The 27,558-nt window shown below is 44.7% G+C and overlaps 1 protein-coding gene across 5 annotated transcripts; it reads left to right on the plus strand.

Annotated features, from left to right (window-relative positions):
- The first annotated feature begins 145 nt into the window (after positions 1-145).
- Positions 146-26,817, plus strand: URB2 (URB2 ribosome biogenesis homolog). Of its 5 annotated transcripts, XM_032312170.1 has the most exons (11): positions 146-235; positions 695-901; positions 3,006-3,144; positions 4,599-4,775; positions 6,507-9,825; positions 12,987-13,147; positions 15,049-15,159; positions 16,964-17,206; positions 19,659-19,746; positions 22,384-22,523; positions 26,209-26,817. In XM_032312170.1, exons 3-11 carry the CDS (start codon positions 3,019-3,021, stop codon positions 26,404-26,406), a joined length of 4,563 nt encoding a protein of 1,520 aa, XP_032168061.1. In that variant the 5' UTR covers positions 146-235; positions 695-901; positions 3,006-3,018; the 3' UTR covers positions 26,407-26,817. The 5 variants fall into 5 exon arrangements, with proteins under 5 accessions (XP_032168061.1, XP_032168060.1, XP_032168062.1 ...); XM_032312169.1 differs by lacking the exon at positions 146-235 and having other exon boundaries at positions 574-901; XM_032312171.1 differs by lacking the exons at positions 146-235; positions 22,384-22,523 and having other exon boundaries at positions 574-901; positions 26,209-26,401.
- The last annotated feature ends 741 nt before the right edge of the window (positions 26,818-27,558 follow it).

A 27,558-nucleotide genomic window follows, 5' to 3' on the forward strand; every position in this document is an offset into this window, starting at 1 on the left:
GCCGCCCCGCCCTGCCGCGCCGCCGGCGTCGGGCGGAAGGAGCGCGGGGGCCGCGCCCACGTGCTGGGGCGCCCGGGAGCTCGCACCGCCGCCGCCGTCCTCCGGCCCCGCCCGCGGTCCCCGAGCGGGTGGCCGCCAGCTGAGCTCCTTCAGCGGGACACCGCCTTCCGTCGCGCCCGCCGGCCCTGTCCGGGGCGGGTCTGAGGGGAGCCCCTTACCTGAGGACGGCGTCCAGGTGAGCCCCTTGCCGGGGCCGGCCCTGAGGCGAGCACGCCCCCAGCGCCGCGCTGCCCCGGCCGGCTCTGCGCCCCGCCCGCGGTCCCTCTCCGGGGTCGGTCTGGGAGGGAGCCCCTTCACCGAGGAGGACCCACCCCCCGGTGCGGCCGCGGGCCCTCGAGCGGACGGCAGGCGCTGGGGAGAGCCTCCTGGGCTCGCCGCTGGTCCGGCCTCTCCCGTCGCTCCTCCCCGCTCTCCGCGGATTCTTGTTACTTGGTTTCCTTCTGCTCCGCGGGATGCCCCGTGTGGCCGCGCGTGAGCGCTCTTTGCGTGAGTGCTAGCGCGGTTTTGCGTTGGGCGCTGGGCTTACTACGTCCAGGCACGGAGACCTCTGCGCGGCCCCGAGCGCGGAACGTGGGCAGCCTCCGTGACGGTGTCTGCGGCGTCTTTGTAACCAATTCTGCGAACACGTTTTAAGTAACTTTGTAGCCGGTACGGGGGTTTCCTGACACACTGATGGAGAAGTAAGTTGTTGGACGCGCTTGTCTTGGACGTTTTGACAGAATGGGAAAACTGACAGCACTCGCGTGTTCCTCTGCTCTGTAGTAGAGTGAAGGAGGCCCTAATGAATGTTCGCGCCCTGCACGCGGTGCTTGCTCGTTCCCTGAAGGATTACCTGTTGAGGGTAAGTAAGTTACGAAGGCCGGTCTGTAGGATTTCAGGCCCCATAGATTGAAGAAATGAAAGGGATCCAGCCTTTGGCATATCCTTTTGGTTTCTATCCTTTGGTTTCATACTAGAATTCTAGTATGTTAGAATCATGGGACTCCGTTTTTTTGTCTGTTTGTTTTGTTTGTTGTCCTATTTTGTTTTTATATATAATATTTATATTTCAGTATTTTGAAAAATTTTCACTTTTGAGGAGCTGACTCCTTTTATATAATGAAAATGACTTAATGTGATACATTTCCCCTTTTTATTATGACTTAGGAAACTCAAAGCTATGTTTACTTCAGATTTGTAGAATTACAGTTGGTTGATATGCTTGCTTTTCTTTGTTCACGATTTTATTGTGCTCTATTTTTACAGTTTCAATTATGTAACAGTATTTTGTAGAGTCTTTTTGGAAGCAGTGCGTGTCCTTAAGCTTATATGTAAATGAATAATGTTGTAGTGGGAAGTTACTGTTGCAGCTGAAACAACAGTATTTCTTTTGGGACTGGTTTTATACTTTATTTCTTTTTTACTTGGTGAAATATTACTGTTTCCAAATACTGCTTATTTTTCTCTCTCAACTAATTTTTTATAACACTGGTTATTTATTTGAGAGAGAGCACGCGCTGAAGAGAGAGAGAGAGAGCAGAAGCAGCGGGGTGGGGGTGGAGAGGGAGAAGCAGGCTCCCGGCAGAACAGGGAGCCACATGCCAGGCTCCATCCCAGGACTCTAAGATCATGACCTAAGCCCAGAGCAGCTGCTTAACCGACTGAGACACCCAGGTGTCCCTCTCTTTCAACTAGTTAATGGATCTTTTCTTAATGCATAGTATATTTCAGATGATTTGTGCAGAACCTTTCAGTCTAAAACCATATGTGACTCTCCTTTCACAAATAATTTGAACGCTTTGGGTTTTGCCCAGTTGTATTTCTTCACAATCACCTCTTGAGGACTTTTGCCCAGTTGTATTCCTACACAGTCACCTCATAGCAGGAATACTCCTACGTATGTCTATATAATACTTCTGCCCACTTCTGTTTAAATTTCCCCCAGAAAAATTCATGGGCTAAAGCATTTAAGATTTTTTTGATTTAAATTCCATTTAATCAACATATATTGTATTATATGTTTCAGAGGTAGAATTTAGTGATTCATCAGTTTGATTCAACACCCAGTGCTCATTATTTCAAGTGCCCTCCTTAACACCCATCACTCAGTTACTCCATTCTTTCCATCCTCCTCCCCTTCAGCGACTCTGTTTGTTTCCTATAGTTAAGAGTCTTTCATGGTTTGCTTCCCTCTCTGTTTCTGTCTTTATTTTTCCTTCCCTTCCCTTGTGTTCATCTGTTTTCTTTCTTAAATTCCATATGTGAGTGAAATCATATGGTATTTATCTTTCTCTGTCTTATTTCACTTAGCATAATATTCTCTATTTCCATCCAGGTCTTTGCAGATGGCAAGCTCTAGTTCTTTTTGATGGCTGAGTAATATTCCATTTTTATTTATATACCACATCTTCTTTATCCATTCTTCTGTCTATGGATATCTGGGCTCTTTCCATAGTTTGGCTATTGTGGACTTTGCTGCTATAAACATTGGGGTGCAAGTGCCCTTTTGAATCACTATGTTTGTACCTTTGGATAAATACCTGGTACTACAATTGCTGGGTAGCTCTATTTTTAACTTTTTGAGGAACATCCATACTCTCCTCTAGAAGTTTGCATTCCCACCAACAGTGTAAAGGGGTTCCTTCCTGTGCATCCTTGACAACATCTGTTGTTTCCTGAATTGTTAATTTTAGCCATTCTGACCAGTGCAAGGTGTTATCTCATTGTGGTTTTGATTTGTATTTTTGTGATCATGGGCTACAGCATTTTAGTATATGTGCTGCTGAAGCGAGCACGGCTACGGCATCTTATATATAGATTTATGCCCAAATGTTTTGTTGAGGTATTTTAATTCACTAATTTTTTTTTCCTAAGGAATATGTTACGTGCGTAATAGTGTACGTGATGTTCATTTTTGGTGCCTGTTGAGTTTGACCTTAATACATTTTTTCCACTTTAAATTGTAGATAAAGTGTAGCGATGGCTGCTGTTTACTCTGGCATTTCCTTTAAGCTTAAAAGCAAGACAACTTCTTGGGAAGATAAACTAAAACTAGCTCACTTTGCCTGGATTTCCCACCAGTGCATTCTCCCAAATAAAGAGCAAGTAAGTGTAACGTGAAACTTACATTTTTACAACCGAAAAGAACAATCACTTATCGCATTGTATATCGACATTTAGTTAAAATTTAAAAAGAGTCAAGAAAAGGTTGGAGAAGGAAACATGGTTGCAGGTTAAAAGTAACGTCAGGGAAAAAAATGCATGAGTTAAATATTTCATTGACAGAGTTTTCTATTACGAAGTCTCAGCATTTCTTTTATATTTGGAAACATTTCTTATATTTTGGATCAAGTGTATGCATCAGTGAACAAGTTGGGAATTGAGTTACAGAAATTAAAATCTGAGTCTGGGTAGCTCCATTTGTTGATAAATCCAAGCTGCTGCTCCATAAGCAAGTGCTTGTTGGTGCTTAGTTAAACGTCTTTGAATTTGGTAAATTGACAGGAGGGGAAGTAGAGAAACTTCAGTATTTGTAGAAAGCCATTCTAGAAATAGATTAGGAACCAAGAAAGGCTTTTCTCTTTGTTAACATTTTTCAAGCTTATTTGGCAAAAAAACAAAAACAAAAACCCCAAAAAACTTAATTGTAAAACACTAGAAACCCCAGGGTGTTGAGCTTATCATATTGTATTAACACACACCCATATGCTGGTATTCAAGAAGACCACGCAAAGTGTGTCCCAGGTGGATGACATCTTTTAAGATGATGATGAGGCGTAGTATGTAGAGCAGAGCACTCTTACATCCAGTGGTCTCTAAACCTGGCTGCACCTGAGAATCGTCTTGGCAGCTTGGTAGTCACTAGGGAAGGGCTAACCAAGGTGAGATGGAAGGGGAAGTGGTGGTGGCAGTTTGATTAAGGTCTCACCCAGTCTCATGCTCAGAACTTTTTTTCCCTTTTAGCACCTGACACTTTCATACTGTCATTGACAGTGCTGGTGGCTTGAGCTGAGGCCTCACCACCTTTTCTTGTGTTTACGAATAAGGGAATGTATCACAGCAATAGAAACTATATATGACCAACCCTCCTTTTCATAAAGCACTTGTGCATTATTTTGCAGAAGACTTTCTCTGTCTCCTGAGGAAGTAAATGTACCTAGAGGGTACATGTAACATGGGAAACCAGGACACAAGCTCTGTCTTTTGTCTCTGCATTTTTACTTTTGTGCGTTATTCATTTTGTGGCCGTTCTGAGCAATTGTTGTGCTACCTACTTTTGAAAATGAGTATAACTTCAGAAAAGTTAGAAGAAACAAGAGTTTCATTTGAAACATTTAAATGGCCCTGCAGGAAGACAAAATTGCTTTTTCTTGCTTCATATTGATTCTATAATAATAAACATTTTAAGATACTGAGATGTTTATATAATGTTACCAAAAGTAAGTTTTAAAGGACAGCTTTTCCCCTGGCAATTAGATATGGCCACACATGGAATGTCCAGCATCTTTATTGGCAAAGAAATTCATTTATTTTTAGAGTATTATTTCTTCCAAATTCAGGTACTACTTGATTGGGCAAGACAGTCATTGATTGCATTTTATAAGAAAAAACTTGAACTGAAGGAAGACATTGTTGAAAGGCTTTGGATCTATATAGATAACATTCTACACAGCAAAAAACTGCAGGATCTCCTCAAGAATGGGAAGACAATTAACCTTCAGATTTCCCTAGTCAAGGTAATTATCTGTTTGCCCTGTTGTCCTGTTTGTGTGAAGTGTATCTCTGTTGATTTTCTGTTATTTATTGAAGTTGCAGGAAGTATCAAGGTAGAAGAAGAGAAAGAAATAATACTGCGATTATAATGATGACTGACATTTATTGAAAGCATATGGTATGCTTTATGCTGTGTGAAGCATTTTCTATTGTTTAATGTTCAAGGAAAGCCTAGAACTATTTCATAGAGTGGTTGTTGATTACCTTTTAATTGGAAAATGTTGCCAGCAAATAATACTACTTTGTGCTCCCTACCTCTCCCTGCCCCACTTTGTCATTGGCTGAAGGAAGATCAAAGGCCAAAATCTGACTAGGAATTTCCTCAATGGTTTTTGAGTCAAAGCAATTTTGAAGTCTCAGATTAGAATTATGAACTTCATTGTCAAAACTGAGTGTTTTGAAATACTGTGAGAGTAGTTGGTGACAGTAGAAAGTACTAATAATGAGCGCTTAGTGTGTGCCAGGCACAAAGGGGTTCAGTAACTTGTTTAGAGTCACACAGCTGGTAAGTGGCAGAGCTGGCATTGGTTGCAAAGCTTGTGCTCTTAACCCTCATTCTGCCTTGCCCACAGGAGTGTGTAGGCCGAAAGAAAAAATTTGTAAAGATTGATAATAAGAAAATTAAATAGTTGAGCTGCCTGATGGTTCACAGACATTAGTGATTTTTAAAATCGTGTTCTAAATTATATGTTACTTTTTAAAATAATAGACTGGCCACCAAAGTGGGTTATTCTGATTTATCCTTTGGGAGTATGGAAAGAAAATCTTACGTTTCTAAATGTCATGTTTTAATTTAGATACATTTTTTACTTCCATGAGATATTTGTACTGTAGTGTATGCGTATGATTTATGAATAAATTATTCTTATTGGGTACAAACATGAAAAAATTTGGTAGATGAGTTTGTATAATCAGAAATATTGATGGTCACTGTAGTAGTACATTGGCATTTAAGTATTTGGTATTTTCATTTCAGTTTTTTCAGAGCCAGCGGTTACTTGAATAGAGATCAGTGCACCTGTGTCTTTGGGCTACTGATAATTTAGCCCCCAGGATACATTTGGTTTTCAGATACTGTAAGGCGGGGAGCAAGCCTCTTAGCCTATGAGTGAATTTTGGAATCTGCCTAGGCCTCACAATTTCTGGCACTTTTGAATTTCAGAATTTTAGAAGCAGAAGACTGTAGATTTGCTGTATAGTATGTAGTGACTGCCAACATTGGCTTTCCTCTGTCAAGAGTACCTTTTGCTTTGGTTTTTTAAAATAGAAAAACAGTGTAATTGAGTATAAAAATGTATTTTGGGCCACAGGATCATAGCCCAGGCCTACTGTCCATCCATCTGTAGCATCTAAGCTGAATTGCAGGTTTAGGATCTAAGCAAAAGTAATCTTTGGAGTTTAAGTCTTATAAAAACCAGGAGCTGTTTAAATAGGGACAGCGGAATTACAAAGGCACTAATCCCTTTTCAGAATTCATGTTGGTAGGAGATGGATGTATGAAGGACTTAAAACAGGTACTCTGCTTTTGCTGGGTGCATTAAGCAAATGTCAAGTTCATTTAGATGTGATAACCTGGGGATTTCTTTCTCATCAAGATAAGTGCAAAGAGTGAGTTCATTGATTCTCTTGTATTTTTCTCGTATATGTGTGGAGCCAGTAATGAGTTTTTTTTTTTTTTTTTTCTTAACGCTCAGATCATAAATGAGAGAATAACTGAATTCTCTCTTTCGGAATCCCGAAGAAGTATGTGTGCTGTGCTGAGCTGCTGCCAGGGCATCCTCTCAACGCCCACCCTTGCTGTCATCTACACGGCTAGACAGGAGCTGATAGTGGCATTGCTGAGCCAGCTGTGCTGGCTGGCCTGTAGGCAGCCGGAAGGAGCCGTGGTAGCCCAGTTATTCGAGGTCATTCACTTGGCGCTTGGCCACTACCTCTTGATCCAGCAACAGCAAGTCAACCCAAGACGTGCCTTTGCGGAGGTCACTGGGCACTTGCTTCAGCCCTGCCTGGTCCTTAGGCACTTACTCTCGGGGGGCACGTGGACACAGACTGTCCCGGGCCAGTTGCGGCAGGCGCTGAGCCGGGATGTAAGGAATCAGATTGAGGCCATGATTCGAGGTGGAGCTTTTCAGCCCGAGTTGCTCTCGTCCTACAAAGAGGAGCTTTTAGACCAGCAGCAAGGTGACATGAAGATAGGCGCCATGAAGAATCTTCTAGCTCCTCTGGACACTGTGATCGCCAGGCTGGTAGATGCTGGCTACTGTGAACCATCCCTTCATGCTGCTGTTATAGCCAACTCAGTGGCCTTGCTGTATAAGCTCTTTTTCGAGTCTTACTTCAAGGAGGGGAACCAGCTTCTCTGCTTCCAGGTACTCCCCAGGCTGTTTGGCTGCTTGAGGATTTCACGCCTGCAGGAGGAGCAGCTAAAAGGCCTGGCTGCATCAGATTGGACCACAGAACTCCTGGTTCTAGAACAGCTGCTCAGCTCAGTGGCCAACAACAATATTTACAACATTGCTGCTGATAGGATCCGGCATGGAGAGGCTCAGTTCCACTTCTACTGCCGTGTGGCTGAGCTGCTGATAAACCACTCCCAAGCATCTGTGCCAGCCTGGTTCCGCTGCCTCAAGGCTTTGATGTCTCTGAATCATTTGATTTTGGAGCCAGACCTGGATGACCTTTTGGCTTCAGCTTGGATTGATGCAGAAGTGACAGACGTTCGAACCAAAAAAGCACAGGAGGCACTTCTTCACACTGTTTTCCAGACGTATGTCAAACTCCGACAAGTGCCGCGGTTGTTTGAAGAGATTTTGGGAGTGATCGGTCGTCCAGCTGCTGAGGCACTGAGGCAGCCTGTGCTGACCTCAGGCCCCTCTAGGGTGCTCTGCGAGTGCCTCCAGGACTTGCCTCCAAGTCAGATCTTGGACACTTGGTCCCTCATGTTGGAGAAGTTCCAGTCTTCGGTCTTACCCTATTTGCGGGGTGATGCTGACATGGCCTTGAAGTTGTTGTCCCTGAGCTCTCTGCTGCACTGCGTCATGTTCAACATGCGGAGTCTGGAGAGCAGCACCCCTCTGCCCGTCATCAGACGGATGCAGTGCACAATGGAGAGGATGCTCCAAGAGCTTGTGAGGCCCCTGTTGGACCTTCTGGATCCCCAAGGCCCAGAGCTTGAGCTCTGGCTACAGAAGGTCAGTGACTCTGCTCTCCTGCTCTCTTACACTTGGGCCCAGGTTGATGCCATGCTCAGTATAAACTGCAGCCAGTATCACTCTGTGTCTGGGGCTCTTACAGATGTTGCTGTAGAGATCTCACACCTGCCCTTGTTGCTCCCTGGTGTTGAAACGTGCCATTGGAAGAAGATAGAAAAGTTTACAGCTCAGTTTGACTCTCTTGGCAGGTACTGCTTAGCACAGCTCTACCTGCAGAAAATGAAAAGGACTTTAATGCAAACCAGTTTCCAGTCTGAAGAAGCCCTCCACAGTTTGAAGTGTGATGCTGCCTACATTCTTGGTTCTGGCAGAGAAAGCTTGAATCGAGGGACAGCAGCTTCCTGGGATGGCCAGGTTGGGACAGTGAGTGCACTCACGTACCCTGTAGCTCACTGGCACCTGGTTGTGTCGAATCTCACAATTTTGATATCCTATCTTAGTCCAGATGATGTGAGATCTCTGGCCAGTGTGCTGCTGAGAACTTTACCAGTGAGCAAAGCCCAGGAAGGCTCAGCAGAGGAAGAGCCAAGCCTCACGCTTGAAAAAATATCCAGCGCTGTCCTCCATAGCCCTCTCTTTCCAGAAATGCAGTCCCTTTATTCTGCTTTCTTAATGTGCCTAACTGAAGGATGTACTAGCGTCTTGCGTTCTGGTGCCCAGAGTGACCCAAGTCTTCTCAGTGAACAACTGCCCTGGCTTTTTGAAAAGGACCACCTGGTGGTGGCTCTTTGGGAAAACAAATTTGCAAAAGTTGGACCTGAAGGTGTAGAACCAAAAGGAGAAATTGCCCAAAACTTACTGTCCTTGGTGAAGAGTGACTTCCCCATTCAGCTGGACGGAGAACAGTTAGAGAGCATCCTGGGACTTTTGGAAGTTATTTCTGCTCTGCAACTGGATAGCCTCTTGACTCCCTATCATGTGCATTATTTTCTTCTGTTACTGTCCTTGGCCATCACCAAGCTGGGGAGCTCTTGCTCCTCTTCAGTGACCCTCAAATTTTTGATGACTTGCTATCGGCTTCTCGGTTCCCTGCAGAGAGGGAAAAGTGCTCGCTCAGTGCTCAAGATTATGTATGTTAGTGATATATTTGAGATCACATTGACCTCATTGTTCAAAGCCAGTGGTAGATTTCTTGTTAACGTGGATGACCCCTCTTGTTTGGAATTCCTCCAAGTGGTAGGGGCATTCTTAGAACAGCTAATGCAGATGCTCACCCAGACGAAGCTCAGCTTGGTGCTCAATTTCAGGAAAATCGTTGCATTCCTCCACGAACTGTGCCCTGAAGCAATTGCAGGCAAATGGGTGAAAAATCAGAATCCTTGGGGCCAGCACCTCCTTCTGGTGTCTTTAACCAAGTTGTGCCAAGTCCTGGGGCCTTTTGTCAGAGAGCGGAAGCAGCAGCATGAGGCCCCTGAAGCGCTGTGCGAGCTGCTGCAGAAGGCCATTCTCCACACGGGAGCTGTGCTGCAGCAGTGCTGGGCACAGGGGGCCCGGGGCCAGCGCCTTCCCTCTGTCTTCATCGCGTCGGTCAGCACACTCTTGGAGGCAGATGTGGGCCAGCTCTCCAGGCATAGGACAGAGATTTCCACAATGACAGACAAGGTGCCGCTGTCCCTTACTGCCTTCTACCAGAGTGTTTGCTCTCAGCTGCTCTCAGAGTTGCCGGCTCTTGCAGGAGATAGACAGTGTTTCCAGGCGGCCATGCGGTTTTTAACTCTGTTCTTTTTGGCCCCAGAACTACATCCCAAGAAAGATTCTGTTTTTACCTCCATGTTTCATTCTGTGAGAAAAGTTCTTACAGGTAAGGTATTTTCTCTTGAGCTAATTCTGTGCTGTAGAGCTTTTGGTAAAAGCTAGTAAGCCACCAATAAAGTGAGTGCCCCCCATCCCTCACACCCTTTTGGAACAGGTGTTCATTTTAGAAGGTGCAGGCCAGTGAGCAGGAGACCCCCCACCCCCACCCACCCAATCCCCCAGTCCACTCTGAGGAGCTCATTTCTAGTATCTGCATTCTCTGCATGGATCAGCAGTGACCCTCACAGTCCTGCTTTGTACACAGATAGTAACCTTCTAGATGTACTATTTGTCACTGTGGTTTTTCATTTATTTTGGAGATTGTTCTAGGTTATAGTTTTGAAATCTATTACTCTTTATCTTTTTTAGCTTTTATCTGTCTTGGCTCTGGATAGTCAACATGTATGATTTCATCCTTCTTAGTAGGGTTTTTTGTATTTGATCTTCAGTGCCATCTTCGATGACTTAAAGATCTAAAATTGGTGAACTTGAAAAATGCAGCTGACTTTATTTACAGGGAATGTCCTAAAATTCCTTGAAGGCCAGACTCCTACTCCTAGGTCTTAGGGTGGTGCCTGGCGGTCATCAGGCTATGGATTCTAATAGGGCAGAAACTCAGCTGTCTTCTTGGTCTTTTAGTCTGATGTCATCCTTCTGGGCCAGCCAATCAGGACTGCAAACCTAGCCCATGTCTTTGTGCAGAAGCGTTCAGTATCTGCTGTCCCTTATCTCAAAGGCCAGTGGGCCAGACTTGCCTCTGTTTTAAGACAGCACTGTTTCAAGTTGGTGTAGGTTTGTTTTCTTTTTGTTTTGGTTGTTCCTGAGGGGTTGAGCTTTGTTAGGACAGTCCTTAGAGGTGAGGCTGGGGAGTCCCTAGTTCTCAGAACGAATGACAGGCGGGAGGGAGACGCAGATGGGGCTGCAGGCGTGCTCAGATACAAGAATGGAAAATAGGGCCTTGTAGAAAGCAAAGCTGCCCGGACTGCCCGGGCCAGCGCCAGAGCTGGAGTGTTAAGGCCAGAATAACACTCCTGTTGTCTCCCTCTCAATAGCCTTTCTATCCCTGCCTTGATTGTGAATTGACTGAAAAGGCTTTGGTGTCACATGTTCTCTCTTATTCTGTCAGCCACTCTTTTAGGGAATGGTGTTCACCTTAGTGGAGGCTAGAATTTAGTCTTTTAGTAACACTTTCACAGTGTCCTAAATGAGTAATCTAAGAAATGGCAGCTGATGGTCTGAAGCTCTCTCTTCCCTTTTGTTAGAATACTGTGTCTTTCTTTCCCTCCAGTCCTCGTGACTTGAGGTGGCCTCTAGGTCCTAACTCTTTGTCCGTGGACTTCGGATGCTTCTGGCCCCAGGGCCTCAGTTGTGGCGGTGAGGGGGTGCTGCCTGGCTGCCCCTCAGACCACAGGCTCAGGTGTTGCTATTGGGTCCAGGCCTCATGCCCTTGAGCTGCTGGACTTTGTCTAGAAAAGACCAGAGTGAGAGGTCCAGAAGAAATGCCTACTGGGGAGGGCCTAAAGCTTTGAGTGGGGAGAGGGAGAGTTATGGTGGCTATTAATAACCTGAGTGTGGCCCTCTGGTGTCCTCAGGGGTGTTTCAGGTAGGTTGCAGCGCATAAAAGTAAACATTTGTAAGGAATGCTTTCTGATGGTAGAATAGAATAGACAACTTCAATTCGATCACAAAAAAATGATTATTTTTACAAATGTTTCGTATATATATGTGGAACCACGTCCTACTCTGGAGTTGAGTGCAGTGTTGATTTTGATCTATCTAATCAAGTAAACAGACATTCACACAAATCAGAAATTGCAGAACAGTGAAATGCTGTCGAGTACACCAGAAGTAGGGGACTGTGGGGTGAGAGTTTGTGTAGGCAAAGCAGTAGTTGGCAGTGGCCTTCAAGGGACAGGCAGGGTAGGGGGAGACAGTGGGGAGCGCTAATGTTGAGCCTCCAAGCGGCAGACAGTGCGGTGCTCCTTCCTTTGTTTGCCAACCGTGGGAGTTAGTGCTGTTACGCCCATTTCACTGATAGAGAGCTCATGAGTCCAGGATCTTAAAGCTTATAGGACACTTCCAGGCTGAGGTCTTTCTCTCTCAAATCCTGTTGTTCCTTTCACCCCGCAGTGCTGACTTAGTGAGCAAAGACTAGGACATGGGGAGGTACTCTGGCAATGTGGAACAGTCTGTGGGCTGAAATGTGCAGGGAAGGTAAGCTGGTAGCAGAGGTAGAATGGCCCAGGAGGAGCCATTAGCAGGCTTTCCCGCATCAAGTGGGGAACATCTGGATGCCTGCGGCAGACAGACCCTGGAAGTTTGGAGCTTTTTTAACGTCTTCAATGCTCCTGCCTCTTTCAACGTACCATGCCACACCTGTGTCCCTACTGATTTTACCAAAGAATATGGGCATACCTCATTTTATTGTGCTTTGCTTTTTTGAGCTTCACAGATACTCCATTTTTTAGTTTGAAGGCTTGAGGCAGACTTGCTCAAGCAAGTCTGTTGCACCATTTTTCCAGGAACATTTTGGTAAATATTGTGGTATCAAACTTTTTCATTATTACATTTGTTACGATGATTTGTGATCAGTGATTAAGACTCACAGCTAGATGGTGGTTAGCATTTTTTTAGCAAGAAAGTATTTTTAAATTAAGGTACGTGCATTGTTTTTTGGATGTGATGCTGTCATACACTCAATAGACCACAGTATAGTGTAAATAAAACTTATCTGTGCTGGGTAACCCAAAAATTCATTTGATTCATTTGATTGCAACATTTGCGTCATTGTGGTGGTCTGGAACTGACCCTGTCCTGTCGGCAAGGTACATCTGTACAAGGAAAGTAGAAGAAAGTATAGAGAAAGTAGCAGTCATCTGTGTCCCATAGCCTAGCGTTGAGCACTGCGGACCATTGTCGTCATCCTCTCAGGCTTGCCCCTTCCCTGTGCTGTGTGTGTGCACTCTGCACAGGTCAGCTGTGTGCAAGAGAGCACTATCGCTCTGTGGCATGGGCCCCGCCTTCTTTGCTTGATCCACAAGTATTTCCATGCCTCTCAGATCATGACTTTTAAGGGCTGGGGCCCCATTTATCATGTGGTTGTTCTAGTATATTTGACCTGCTCCCATTTTATTTTATCTTAGCAATTTTGGTTTCTTTTCCACACAGATCCTGCAGTTCCGGTTGAGGTAATTCAGGATATTGAACCTGATTTGGGAGCCTTACTCACCCAGATGTTAGAAGTTGGGACCACAGAGGATTTTAGGATGATGATGCGGTGTATTCTGCAAGGATTGGACATCAGTAACATGTGGAAAGCCGATCTGCAGGTGTGTACTCCTCCCTGGTACGGCAGGCACATAAATGATAGCTCAAATGGGAAAATTTATTTGAGATGTGATGTCACCCCTAAAATTAAACACACAAGATCAAACCCCAAGGGGGGTTTATGAAGGTAGTCCTGGCATGTGAAGAGGCTTGGGGCTTTAGTGTAAGGGGCCCTTATTCTTTAAAGAGGAACTTTTTCACACCTAAACTATGAGTGTTTATTATATGAAGTACTAAGTGTTGCATACTTACAATTATCAACATATGAAAAGAGACGGACTCTGTTTATCCTATGTGTATGATACCTCTCATCATACTTTTTAAAGATTTTACTTGACTTGGTCACATCGCCCTGATCCTGTTTGAGAATCAGTCCGATTAGCAAGCTGCCCTGCGGTCCTTTGCACCTTAGTATGCTTGGTAGTTGGTAATAAAGCCCTGTATTTGCATCTGTCATTGCGTATTTTGGAGAGCCTCTCTACAGAGCTTACATGCTCGAGTTTGGTCTGCTAAGCAGCCCTGTGTGCTGGACTGGTCAGACGTCCCTGCTTGCATAGGAGGAAGAACGTTACAGAGCTAATTATCTTGGAACCAGCAATGCAGGCCACGTCTTCTGGTTCTGAGTTTTCTCTGCCCCATGAGTGGCTTCTTGACTTGAGGGTATAATCAGCATTCAGGCTTGGGTTTTGATTGGGGTGGGAGGAGAGCTAGAGAGGGTAATTGAGGCCACAGAGGGGCAGCAGGGAGAACTCACATCTCCTGTATGTGAGCAAGAAGCCCGGGCTGGACCAGAGCTACTGCTCTGCACCAGCCCCCTACTCATTGCCCACGGTACTTGCCCTTCTCTCTGGAAGTTTTCATTGTATGCATTTGCAGCATGGTTGGGACCCAGCTTTGAGAAGGCCTCACTGTGGATTTCTATTTAAACCAGTCAGTCAGAAGGTATGGAGGAGGCGAGGCTGGATCCTGAGTGTTCAGAGCTGAGAGGATTTGGATGGGGGATGTTGCTATGGAGATGAGGAGGGTGTTTATGAACAGCAGGGCAGAGGTTGTGTGGGTGTGAGAGGTAGACAGCAAGGAAGGCACCACTATGCAGGCCCTGTGTGGGTACACAGGTCCTACAGGTAGGCAGGAAAGTGAGCCCCCACCTCAGCAGAGAGGGCCGAGCTGCCTGGGGTTGGGGGAGGGAGTGTAGGTAGGGTAATGGCTAGTCAGGGAGGGAGAAATGGGAAAGAAGCTGAGAGCAGAGGGCTGAGGCCAGAACTGCATGGGTTGTGGGGCTGCAGGGTTAGGGGCGGAAGGGGTGGCATTGGGCTGAAATTGATGGTGTCAGGTGCCAGCATGGGGTTAGATGTTTAATGACACAGGTACTCAATAAAGTGAGTTCCCTTCCCACATAGTTTCTTCTCATGGTTTAAAACCCTCACCTGCAATCATAGCACCTCATCTAGTTGTTTTACTTTGTCCGTGTTTTCCCCTGGCTTCTCCTGTATCCACAAGCATATGGTTTTCTTTTGTAGGTAAGTTATAGCTTGCTGCCTCTTTCCGCACTGCCTTGACAAGATGGGATCTCTGTAATTAGGTTGCTGTGTCCGTTTGTGGCCTTCTTTTCTTCCACTATCCTGGGACATTTGCATGCTTGGTTTAGTGAGATGCTACTGAAAAGGCCTCCCCTTGGCCACAGTTCTGCTCATCTTACGCATTTATTTCCTGGCTGCCTGGTGATGGAGGGGACCTCTCCCTCAGTCTTGAGCCCAAACCAGGGCTTGTCTGTGACCTGACACCACGGTTCTAATGGGTTCTGCTCCTCTTTTCAGCACCAGTGACTGGGTTTTTTTCCCAAGATGGACTTCTTAAGAGAGAGCTGGCTATTTCTGCTAAGTTTTTGTCCCTTTTCTCCTAGGCCGTTCTGTCAGCTGTTACACTGACCAAGTTGCTTCTGAAATGCACACTCGGTGGAGAGAAGGCGAGTCTGTTCTGGTGTGCGTGCCCCCAGATAATCACGGCTCTCACTGTGAGTACCCCTGGGCTGTGCCCTGCATCTCAGTTCATCTTATCACCCCATCCCTCTACAGACAAGAGGCCGCATTTTGGCTTCTGCCATCTCTGGTTTTATGCAGAGTAGGTTTCTGGGCACTGCGGCCTGAAGACGGTGGCTGGCAAGATGCTGTCCTGTCAGTGTGTGTACCGTGTGTGTGCTTTCTTGTCTGCAGACACTGGTGTCAGCTCCAGATGTGGCAGAGTGGTGGTGTGAAGGGGTGTCAGGCCCCGGGAAGCATGAGGCCGGCCATAACAGGCGTGCGGTGATAAGATGGGCTCCCTTGGAAGCCTGTTGAAAGTAGATGAGAAGGAATTCTGGCACTTTATTTGGTCCCCACAAAATGCTGTAGTTAGTTTAGTGCATTTGTTCATTTGTAGGGGGTTTGTGCACATTCAAAATCTATGATACAGTGAGAAAGGAATGGCTTTATAGAGCGGGACAGTAATGTTGCAGGTAGATTATTGTTATAATCCGGCTCGATTGTTAGGTTTTGGCACTTGGTGGATATACATGGCAGCCACATGACTTTGTTTCACTCGCACTAAAACTTCGTTTTGATGGGGACTGTCTCAAGTGTTTCTGCCATCCGGAGAGTCTCCAGTCAGTATTCTTGCACTTGGGTTCAAAAGATCACTATCTATTTTAAGATTATTATCAGCCGTAATTCTCTTTTGCTACCTGAGAGAATTGCCCTGGATTAGCATCTTCCCAGGGCAGAAGGATCTGAAGAGTAGACATAATGTTCCCTCCTATTCTGTTTTGTTGCTTTGTTGTTTACCTGGGAATCCTTCATTAGTGGATGAATCTCATCCTTCCCAGGTGTGTGTAGCAGGTGTCAGGAGGAAGAGTGCAGGGAATGGGGGAGGGAGAGAGCGGGACTCATGGGATGCGCAGTCAGTGTTGGTGGTATGCACAGTAGGGCTGTGTTAATAGAAACACTAGGTAGAAACCACACAGATAAATCTAAAAGTAGATCTAACAGCATGAAGTCCGCACAGTTGGAGACCCCAAACCTCAGGAGTGGTGTGCAAGGCCCCAGCAGGCCACACCAGAGCTGCTGTTTACAGCTGCAGCCTGAGGATGTGGGTCACAGGTGACCCAGGTTAGGTGGGTAGAACTTTGAGCTGGCCCTCATTTTGAGCTTGTTCTCTTCATTCTCTAGAATAGTAATTGAACATCTTAATTAGAGCTGATTTTTTTTTTCAAGGTTTTGTTTATTTATTTGACAGGTAGCGAGCCCAAGTAGTGGGAGCAGCATGCAGAGAGGGAGGAGCAGGCTCCCTGCTGAGCAAGCAGCCCAGTGCAGGGCTCTATCCCAGGATCCTGGGATCATGACCTGAGCCGAAGCTACAGCTTAATGACTGAGCCACCCCAGCACCTGTAGAGCTGATTTTTAAGAAATGTAACAAATGAACTTCAGTGTTATTTGCAACTAATGGTATTTTTGGGAAAATACTGTTTTGTGTATCTGAGATCTGATGAAGTCTTCCTGTTCTGAGAAGTTGGATGTGTCATCTCTTGTAAGAAGTTATTTCTCTTCGTGGTTGATGAGTCCAACAAAAAGCATGGACCAGAATGGCCAAGTCCACAGTAGGTTGCCTTCAGAGATTGAACGCTGGCCTCCTTGTCTCTTCAAAGTGTCTTCTGACCGCATCCAGACCTTTTGGACATTCTTACCTCCGTCACTTCAGTTCTTACTTTGTCTACTTCAGTTTTTATATTCTTTCTTTAGAGAATCACCTTCATTTTCTTTCCTTTACTCCTTCTTTTCCTGTAGCTGCTAAACCGAGAGGCTTGTCAGGAGCAGCCTGTGCCCCTGGCGGTGGTGGGACCTGTTTTGGATGTCCTGGCGGCACTGCTGCGACAGGGGGAAGAGACCATCCGCAACCCGCACCACGTCAGCCTGGCCTTCAGCATCCTGCTGACGGTCCCTTTGGACCACCTGAAGCCCTCTGAGTATGGGAGCATCTTCCTGCGGGTGCACAACGTGCTCTTCTCCATCCTTCAGTGTCATCCGAAGGTGAGAGGGAGGAGCAGGGTAGTTTCAGCCTGTAGGACAGTGGCAGCAGAGCTTTACTATTAGAGGATAAGAAAAGCAGTGATTTGCTAAGCAAACGTTTTGGTTCCAGTGATTTCCAGGGTCACAGTGGTTTCTCTAGCACAAAAATGTTTGATCCTTACATCAGCGTGTTTGAGTGAGTTTCATCTTTGTCGGGTCTGACACTTAGACGGTGTTTGTATACTAGCTATTTAAGGATGCTTATTGCAAGTAGTTCTGTTTTTGCAGACCACACATTCAGATCTCACTGACTTGCTTAGATGTCTTCGTGGGTTTATAACTCAGATGTGTGTAGGGAGTGAGGCTTCCTGAGTTCCAGTTTTATAGTATGCTGCCTTTGAAATTAAACTGAGTGGGAATAATTGTCCTACAGAAAAGATTCTAGTTCAGCCACCATCTGTTGAACGTTTGCTACGTGTCTTGTTTTACCCCTACAGTAAGTCTGTAAAGTAGATGGTCGTCCATCTTATTCATAAAGAACCTGTGGCTCAGAGCTGTTGTGTGATTACACCATTGTCACCCAGCTGGCTCAAAATCTTAGCTTCAGGGCTGTTGATTCTTTGGTCTGGGTTCTTTCCATTGTACCACTGCTGTGCATGTGACGCATAGGAAGTCATAAATAAGATACATACACGTATACACAGGCACATTCATATATTTTTAAGTGTTTTAATGTTCTCAGGTTAGTAATCTGACCGCAGCGCCATTTTTAAAAAATTTTATTGTCTGGTAAACTAAGTACTTATGACTTTGGGCCTTACTGCAGGGCCTTTGACCCTGCCTAATCTTGTGAGCATCTTTGTTTTCAGTCTCTGCTGATTGTTAAATTTTTATGTGGCCATACCATATAAATGCAAATAGCTGATGAAAGTAATGTTAGAAAACTATGGGAGTCTCCTGCAGAACCATTGGCAAATGACCATTTAGCAGAATTAGACCGTTTGTTGAAAGGAGAAAATTGACAGGAATAATGACATGGTATTGCAATGGAGAATGATGTGACTAATAACCACCTGCTACTCACTGCCTGTGGGTTAGAGTGGGGGGGATGGGGGCCCTATGTAGTGCATGATCACACTATTGGCCCTGTGCATAGTTGAGTTGATAGAATCACCAGGCTACAGTCTGCTTCAGTAAACCTAAAGGGGGTAGCATGAGGTCAGCTCAGCCGACGTACCCAGCAGAACGATCAGCTGGTGCCATATTAAGCCAGGGTGTGAACTCAAGTAGTCTGGCTCTGAATCTGTGTGCCTTTAATCAATACGATAGCAGAGGCTTACGAGGGGTCCTTGGGAAATTTGATGAAACTCTGGAATACTTTCGTAAAAATGAGTTTTTTCAGAGCATGCTGTGGATGTTGGTAATTTGATGTAAAGAACAGGATGTTATGCTATCCAGAATTCTGTTGGATAAATTCTACCAAATGAAAAAATCTCAACTGTTGATTTAGTCTTTATTCATTCTAAGAATTCTGAGAAAAGAGCAGGACTGGCCAGTAGAACTTTAAAGCACTGCTGATGTGTTTTATGTCTGTGTTGTCCGTACAGTAATCACAGGCCACTCATGTCTTGAAATGTGGTCCAGGAGCTGTAGGACTAGGAACTGAATTTTAGTTGATTTAAGTTTAAGTAACCTCATGTAGCTCATGGCTGCTTTATTGGGTAGTGTGTTGTTTTGACCACGATCTAAAAGGTGGTTGCATATTAAAAGAAGCATATTTTAAAATTTTCTTGTCATTCTTTAAAATAAAGTCCTAGCCAGAACTTTTCATCACTAAAAAATGAGAAGTTTGGGTCCTTCTTTTAAATGGGTTTGTTTTATGTAACCTCTTTCTAATGCCCTTAAATATGTTGTTACTGTTGCTTCTGTTAACTTATTTCTACCCATTTCTAGAATGCACTAACAATTTAGAGTAACAGATTAAGCAAATTCCAAGCTGAGATCACTCCATTAGATGCCTAAACTTAGAAGCTCTTTCCCAAAGAAAGAGTTTAAAACAAATATTAAAGAGTCCAATAAGATGAGTGAGTTATTTCCCTAGAAAGTTCAGGCAAAAAGAAGTTGCCATGCTGTTTTGAACGTCCTGCTAGATACGGTTAGGAAGGAAATAAACATGCGCTCCTTTGAAGTAGAGACAAAGTGTAAGAGACTCTTGATCATGGGAAACAAACTGAGGGTTGCTGAAGGGCAGAGGGTGAAGGGGTGGGATAACTGGGGGATGGACATTAAGGAGCCCATGTGATGTAATGAGCACTGGGGATTATATGACTGATGAATCACAGGCATTACCTCAGAAACAAATAAGACATTATATGTTCATTAAGTTTAAATAGAAAATGTTTAAAAAAAACAAAGTAGAACTTGAAATAAACAATTATATGTTTTTATATTCTTTTGCCTATTATTATTACAGGTAATGCTGAAAGCCATTCCTTCTTTCTTGAACTGTTTTAATAGATTGGTGTATTCGGTCATGCACGAAGGGAGGCAGAAAGACAAAGGTAATTCAAAGTAACAGTATCAGATATGTGATTTCAAATGTGTTTGTCTTGTGATGTCTCCAGCCTCATATGTTACAGAAAATAAAACCACCCATTTGAGTCTAAGTAAGAAATGTTCAGATCATTAAATGAATACCTAAAATAATTTTCTAAAAATTTCAAGCTGTGTTTCCTTTTTTTTTTCCGCTATGTCCAAAACAATGGCCGCGCTTATGATCTCCTAATTGAAATAGTTCTTTTCCTGGTGGGAACAAAAGTACCTACATTTAGGAAATGTTTATTCTCATGTAGAGGGGACAGAAAGTGGCTACAATTCTGTTCTTGCCCTAAAGGAGTTCCTAGTTTGAGGGGGAAGTTAAATAAGAACGGGCAGCTACAGAGCTATTTCATTTTATAGAAGCGGTGACGTCTGGCAAGTCATCATTTCAGCCGTATCTTGGCAAGGTTGTGTTTGTTTACCAGTGAAATGAACTGCCATATGGTGATAGCATAAATTATGTGTACAGCTTGTTTTCAGCTTTGAAGGTTGTTGATCCTTGCTGAATTTCTAATTTGGGGGAGAGTCTCATTATTTAAAAATTTGCATATAGATTGAGGTGGTCTATATTGCGCTACTTCAAATTTGCATGGTGTGGTACCTGACAGAATGCTCTGGGACCAACAAGGAGGGCTTTATGACTCAGCTTGGAGGGCGTCTGGGCAGACCGTGTGGCAGCAGTTCTGGACTAACTAGAAATATAGGAGTGGTGCTCAGCCCCCCCCTCCCCGCCCCACCCCAGGGGAACCACTTTGATGGGTTCAGACTTGTGATTGATGCTACTGAAACCAAGTAACTATTGAGAAAAGAGAAAAGGTATCGTTAACATTGGACTGTAATTCCCAAATTATTGTGCCTGGTTTTGAGATCAGTCAGTGGCACATTAAGGTCTTTCGCTTTCTCCCAGGCCTGCTGCAGAGTGATATAATGTTGGTGTCAGTGTACAGTTGTGACTATGTTTAGGAGCAGGGTAGGAACACAGGTTCCATCTCCCAAGCTAGCCTTGGTCAGTTGGTGGTGGCTGGCTGTAGCGTTGTGCTGAGGCCCCTAATGTCGTCGCCCTGTCTGAACTCAGCAAGAAGAATCCCTGTTTAACTAGTGATGTCTGCCTGGACAGGAGATGGGAAGTGGCAGGGTAGGGAAGGCCCCGATCCAGCCCTTGCTGAGCAGTAGGGGAGCAGAGCCCTTGTCACACACTGACAGAGGTGTGTCCCGTGACACAGTGTGTCCTTTGTTGTGTGTTCTGAGGGAGTGTTGGGGCATGTTTCATGAGTGTGACTCTGCTGTGTCCATGTTGGTGCAGCTCAGTTATCTCTGGTCAGCCAAGACCCGCTTCTCTGACGTGTTCAGAACTTAACTGAGCAGAGTTTTAACTATTTACTCTTTTCTTGTTGGTATCCAGTGTACTCTTCATATGCACCCATGAACTGTCATAACTGCCAGGCAGTCCCTGAACTGCACGTGTGCACTGAGCACTCTGACAGGAGGGAAGAAATGGAACGTGGTAGATATTTCAGTGCTTTGCTAAAGCACTTGGCTGTTGAAATGCCCCATGAATGTTCAAGATTTTCATCATTTCATAAAATGTTATTGTATCTGGAAAAATGCATATATGTAACGTGTTTGTACATTCAGGGTTTTAAGAAAAGACATTGTGTATTTTAAAACTGAAGCTTATTGAATCATAAAGTATGTGTAACAAACCACATCTGTTAATACAGTGTGAATGAGTTTTGATAGGTAAATTCATGCAGGAAGCCATCTCCGCAATCAAAAAACAAAACATTCACATCATCCCCAAAAGAGTCCTCTTGTAGCCTCTTCCCATTCTGGCCACAGCCCCAGCCAACCACTGATCTGCTTTTTGTCAGTGTAGATTTGTTTGCAGTTTCTGGAATTTTACAAAAATGGGTGTATTTCTATGCTGAATGAAAGCTGGGGAAGGTGCTTTGGCCTGTACTGGGGTTCCCCACTGACTCTGCTGTGCCGGCCTAGGGGAATGGGGGTGTGACCAGGGCCTCAGGGCCATTCTAGGCCATTGGAATCCTTTAGAGGAGTTTTTAAAGAAGGCCTTGAGTGGTCCAAGCACTTTAAGGTGGACAGAACTAGGAAATAGGAAGTAAAGCTGGGAAAACAGGAAGATTATTTGGTATTGGTAGCTGAGCCTTCTATCTCTCTGTCTACATGATCTCTGAAACATAAGGAGGGAAAGGCATAATTAGGTCTTCTTATCTTTAAAGTTATACGTCACCAAAAACCATGTTTTTTAAAGATAGTTTTCCAATTTAAACCTTTCTTACAGACCTCCACCTTTAAAAAAAATACAATAGCAATCAGATTTCATCTTAAAATTTTCGATTCTTCTAGACTCCTAAAAAACCACATGTACTTGAGTATTTTAAGTGTTTTCTCTTTTGTAATATAGATAAATATTTGGACTTAGTATCTCTCCCTCATTCTGTCTGTGAAATAAGCCGATTAAGGAGCCTAGAAAAAAGGGAAGACTTGAATAATTTTCAGCTATAGTAAACGCATAAAGCTAGAAGGGTTAAACTGATGGGTTTTGGACTAATCAGTTTGGCAAACCTTTGCTCCTTTAGGAAGCACAGATGATCTGTCAGTGGTCCTCGAGTGTGCCCGCCTGGTGGAAAGGATGTATAGCCACATTGCAGCTCGGGCTGAAGAGTTCACGGTGTTTTCTCCCTTTATGGTGGCCCAGTATGTCACAGAGGTGCAGAAGGTAAATGGAGCTCCCTCCCTTTCACCAAGTGCTTTCATTTGTAGTCCTTTGTAGCAGGGCTTCTCAGCCATAGTGGCAAGCGTTGTCTTCGTCTTGATGGTCCCAAGCCTGCGTCGTAGCAGGCTGTCCTGCTTATCTGCAGGATTCTGCAACAGCCCTGAAGGGTTACCGGAACCACTGAGTGAGGCAATATTCAAAGGGCTGGTGGTGCCTAGAAGGCGTTCTGTGACTGCTAGCTGTCCCCATTCCTGCTGCAGCACAAGCGGGGCCTGTTTTGGTCAGTTTCTTGAGTAATGAGCAAGCTGAAATGCTTCCCACATTGAAGAACAGGAGTTCTGCTAGGACCAGGCTTAATGGTGATGAGGAAGAAGGGTCTTGGGACCCCCAACAGCAGGAGTTCCTGGGTTTATCCTCTCGCAGTGCATCATGTGTGTGAGTCCGCTGCTCTCAGACACTCAAAGGAGATGACGTGGTAGAGATACCGGCAGATTCCTTCAGTTTCATTAAGTGAAAGAACCTTTGTCCTATTTAATCTGACTTTTTTTTTGTTTTAAAGATTTTATATATTTATTTGACAAAGATCACAAGTAGGCAGAGGGCGGGGGGGAAGCAGGCTCCCTACTGAGCAGAGAGCCAGATGCGGGGCTCTATCCCAGGACCTTGGGATTATGACCTGAGCCGAAGGCAGAGGCTTTAACCCACTGAGCCACCCAAGCGCTCAATCAATATTTCTGAGTACATTGTACCCAGAATTGTCCAAGGTATAATGATTATGATCACAGACCCTGTGTGACCTGTGAAGGCTTCCTATCTTCCTTGGTTTAAATTGAATGTCAGAGGCTTAAAGTACAGTGTGTTTCTGTGTGTATCTACTTTTGCAGGCGTAGATACATACATCTGACTTGTTTATATTGCTCTCCGTAGAATAGCCCCCCTTTGTAAATCTTGTAAGAATAATGTTAGAACCCTGGTAAACTTGTTACACTAAGAGATTTCTCAAAGGAGATTGGGCTGAATGAGCTTTCTCAGAAAATCTGGTGTTGCCTCTGTTTTCATTCTGACCCTGTTTCAGGATGAATCTATAACTATTAAATAATTTTCAAACACACTGGCCCCACTCATCTCAGCCAGTGGGGATGCCTGTCATGTGGGTGGGCACTTGGCTGTGTTTGAGATGGGGCTGGGGTAAGGAGGTGGAGGGGCGCTGTAGGACACAGCCGACCCCATGGGTGTGCACGGGGTCCTCACCAGGCACGGTGTGCAGAGGAGTGGGGGCAACATGTGAGACCTCTTCAAGTCAGCCTTTGAATGAATGTTGGGCTTTGTGTTTGGTTTCCTTGGAATTTCTTAGCATTTTTATAGAATCTTGATATTTCACAGGCACTCAAGTCATTGATATGTAAGCCTTTGCTGAAAGAAAAGCTGGCATTATTTTGTGTTTCAGCAAAAAATAAAATGAGAGATAGTAATATCATTTAAGGGCCAAGAAGGGAGGAGATAATTTGAACTCTTAAATCACTAATTATTATTCTGAGATTTATTTTATGAAAAGTCTGGTTTCCTGGCTTCATTATTCATGTCTAATTTATGCTTCTCAGTTATTTTTTTTTAATTTTTAATCTTGAAAGCCAAAGGCCTTGGGAATTATCTAAGGCTGTAGCATCCCAGAATTTGTTGGCAAGAGTCTGTGTTTTATCTTTCATTTGTTTTTTAACTCAGTAATGAAGGAAATATTCCATATGTATTAGAGGTTTCTACTGAGAATGTTTCCAGACCAGAAAGACATTTATAAGTTTAATTAAATGCTAGATAGCGAGCACAGCTAAATGAATCTCCTTTGCATTCCCCTGGTAGTCCTGTGGAATGGGTATCGGTGAAGGTCTGGTGGTGACCTGGTGAGACCATGTTAGGAAGGACACGCAGTGACTCCTACAGACCTTGGACCCTCTGTGCAGTAATGTGTCATAGTGGGGATGTGCCAGAGGAAATGACGGTCACTGGTCTCTTTTATCCATAGATCAGACTTACATCTGTCTATGTTGACAGCCTAGAGTAAATAGTTTGTACTGCCTATCCTGCGTAAGGTCCCTTTAGCCACCTAGAGATATTTCCATTCAGAGGTCAGTGATCTTAGTGTCATAGAAACTGAGTTTTTTCCACTTGTTTTATAAGTGGGCTAAAACACAAAGGGGTGTAGTGGTTGTGTAGACCAGACGCGGCTGGCCTTCCAGTGACCCAGCAGGGCTGTGTGCTCGGCGCTGTCCTTTGGCCAAGGAGCCCCCGGGTGAGGGGGTGGTGGAGTGCGTGGGCCCTGGCCTCCGACTGGCGGGCTCAGCTCTCGTTCTGTCGCTGGGACAGTTTGTTCACCTCTGCTTCTGGAGGTGGAATTGCCTGTTTAGTGAGTGCTGATGAGAGGAATAGGTGGGTGGTCCACTTACAGGATCCTCACCCGGCTGGTAAGATTCAGGACTTCTTTTATTTTTCCTTCCTTCTAATGCTTTCCACTGAAACCACGGACAGTTCCACCGTCTGTTCTCGAGTGTTATTATCCTCTATAAACAGTAAAACTTAAGATGATTGTCAGAAGTTTTTTGAGCTGTCATGTGAAAATGACAGCAACTTTGAAAAACACCATCCTAGCGGCAGAAACAAACCGTCCTCTCAGCGGTTGCTTTGGCGAATCCGACTTCTCTGAGTGAATACCATATATCCTCCCCAGAAGCTGTGTGCTTTCGGAGGGGCTCTCACGCTTTTAGGCCATTAAGATGGTAATAAAGAACCTGCCAAATCCCAGGCCTGCCTGTCCGGACTGCCCAGTTGCTCTTTGGTTTCAGTTCCTGGAGTGTCTGGAACTCCAGTGCGAGGTTCGGCTGCAGCCTCAGTGGTCATGGCAGAGGCGAGTAGAGCCTGCTCCGCCGGCCTTTTCGTCTAGACAGTGTGAACCTCTAATCTGAAAGCGTGTGTGCAGCAGCCAGTGCAGCCACATTGGAGCCAGACTGCCCACTCCTGCTGTGCCCCAGATTTTTGTTAACCCAGAAGTTCAGGAAAGAAGGGCATCTTGAGGCTCAAGAAGCAGATCAGCCATTCGGGGGAAGTAAGAAATTCAGGTCCCATTGAGCTGTTGTTGATAGGAATGATAGGAATAAAAAAATGTATTAAGTGTCATCATAAGTCACATATGATTTGTTTGGCTATGATGTGACCTAATTACTAATATAGCCTGTCAGTGATCAGTTTGCGGAGTGTTGGAGCCCGCCCAGCCACCTGCCTTGCTGGGGGTGGGGGGTTGTAAGTCACAGTGAGCATTGCTGTCATTGTCCCACCTTAGTGCAACTTCCCAGGCGACTGGTCATGGTGAAGGACTTGGCACAATGTCCAAGTGGCTCTCATACAATTTGTAAGTTTAAAGATTGGTTTTTAAATGTCCCAGGTAGGCATCATTCACTGAATAGCAAAGCTACCCCTGTGATTTTGTGAGGTTTTATTCCAGCCTTTTGTCACTCAAGTTGGCTTTATTTCCCTAAAATACAAATTTTGAAGATAGGAATATTTATTTCTGTGCAAAGCGATAGTTTAAAAGGGATGTCTCTTCTCAAGTCAAGGGGCGAACTTCAGACTCCTTGTCAGATCTTCCGAGGGCCTGGTCTGTGTTTGCTCTCACAGACGGTGTGTCGTCCTTTCACAGGTCACCTTGTATCCTGCAGTGAAGGGCCTTCTGCAGGAGGGCATTTACCTCATCCTGGACCTCTGCATTGAGCCGGATGTCCAGTTCCTGCGGGTCTCCCTGCAGCCGGGGGTGAGAGACATCTTTAAGGAGCTGCACAATGATTATGTGAAATATCACAAGGCAAAACACGAAGGAGAGAGAAGATACATGGCCTGAGACTGTCTTCTGGAAGCACTGCTGGCCTTACTGCGGAGTGGCTCTGGCCTTCCGGTCTGAAAGAGCTGGGGAAGGGGGACCGGAGGTGTTTTAATTTGTGATGTTGGGATATGTGGAATACACTCTGGGCTTTATGTCGTATATACTGTCTTTGATAGCTATATTTTTCACGATGAATATTTTTTAACATATTTTTTTAAGCCGTATGTATTACAAATAGAATCCTGATAACTGACCCCAGAATAAGGTGAAGTGAATAAAAAGATTGCTGAATGTCTCTCGTGGCTGTTCCAAATGGAATTCTTGTCTCTCTCATCTAGTGGTTTGGTATCTCTTCTCCCCATGGGAAACTATGTTGGTACGTGGCTGTATAATAATAAATAAAATATCTTTGCTTTTTATATTCTCCAAGTAAAATGGGCAGTGTTCTTGAAATATCACTTGCTCTACCTTCCCCGAGTATATCTTCTGATGGGGGCAGGGGACCGTTAGAGCTTTGTGACTCGGTGTTAGCTGAGGGGTCTGCTACGGGGTGGGGGGTGCGCAGCTTGTGTGACGTGCGTCCACCTCACCAGTGCTCCGCTCTCCTGCCTGCTCTGCTCTTCCTGCTTCAGGTCTCTCAAGTTTATTTTGGAATTTTTTTTTTTCTTTTCAGTCTGAGAAATACTCTTTTTTTTATAAAATTAACCTATATATATATATATATATATATATATATATTTTTTTTTTTTTTTTTAAAGAGAATCTTTTGGTTTTTTTTTTAAGATTTTATTTATTTATTTGACACAGAGAGAGAGATCACAAGCAGGCAGAGAGTCAGGCAGAGAGAAAGGGGGAAGCAGGCTCCCTGCCGAGCGGAGAGCCTGATGTGGGGCTTGATCCCAGAACCCTGAGGTCATGACCTGAGCTGAAGGCAGCGGCTTAATCCACTGAGCCACGCAGGCGCTCTGATTACCCAATATATTTTATTGTACTAACCTCAGAAAATAAAAGGGAAAAAATTTAGCAAAATACCCCACGTATCAGCTACACGGCTAGTATCTGTCATCTTGAGTCTCTTGTTTCCATCTCTAGTTGCCAAATCAGTTCTTTTTTTTTTTTTTAAAGATTTTATTTATTTATTTGACAGAGAGAGATCACAAGTAGGCAGAG

This window comes from Mustela erminea, chromosome 14 (assembly GCF_009829155.1).
Source record: "Mustela erminea isolate mMusErm1 chromosome 14, mMusErm1.Pri, whole genome shotgun sequence".
Classification (NCBI taxonomy): domain Eukaryota; kingdom Metazoa; phylum Chordata; class Mammalia; order Carnivora; family Mustelidae; genus Mustela; species Mustela erminea.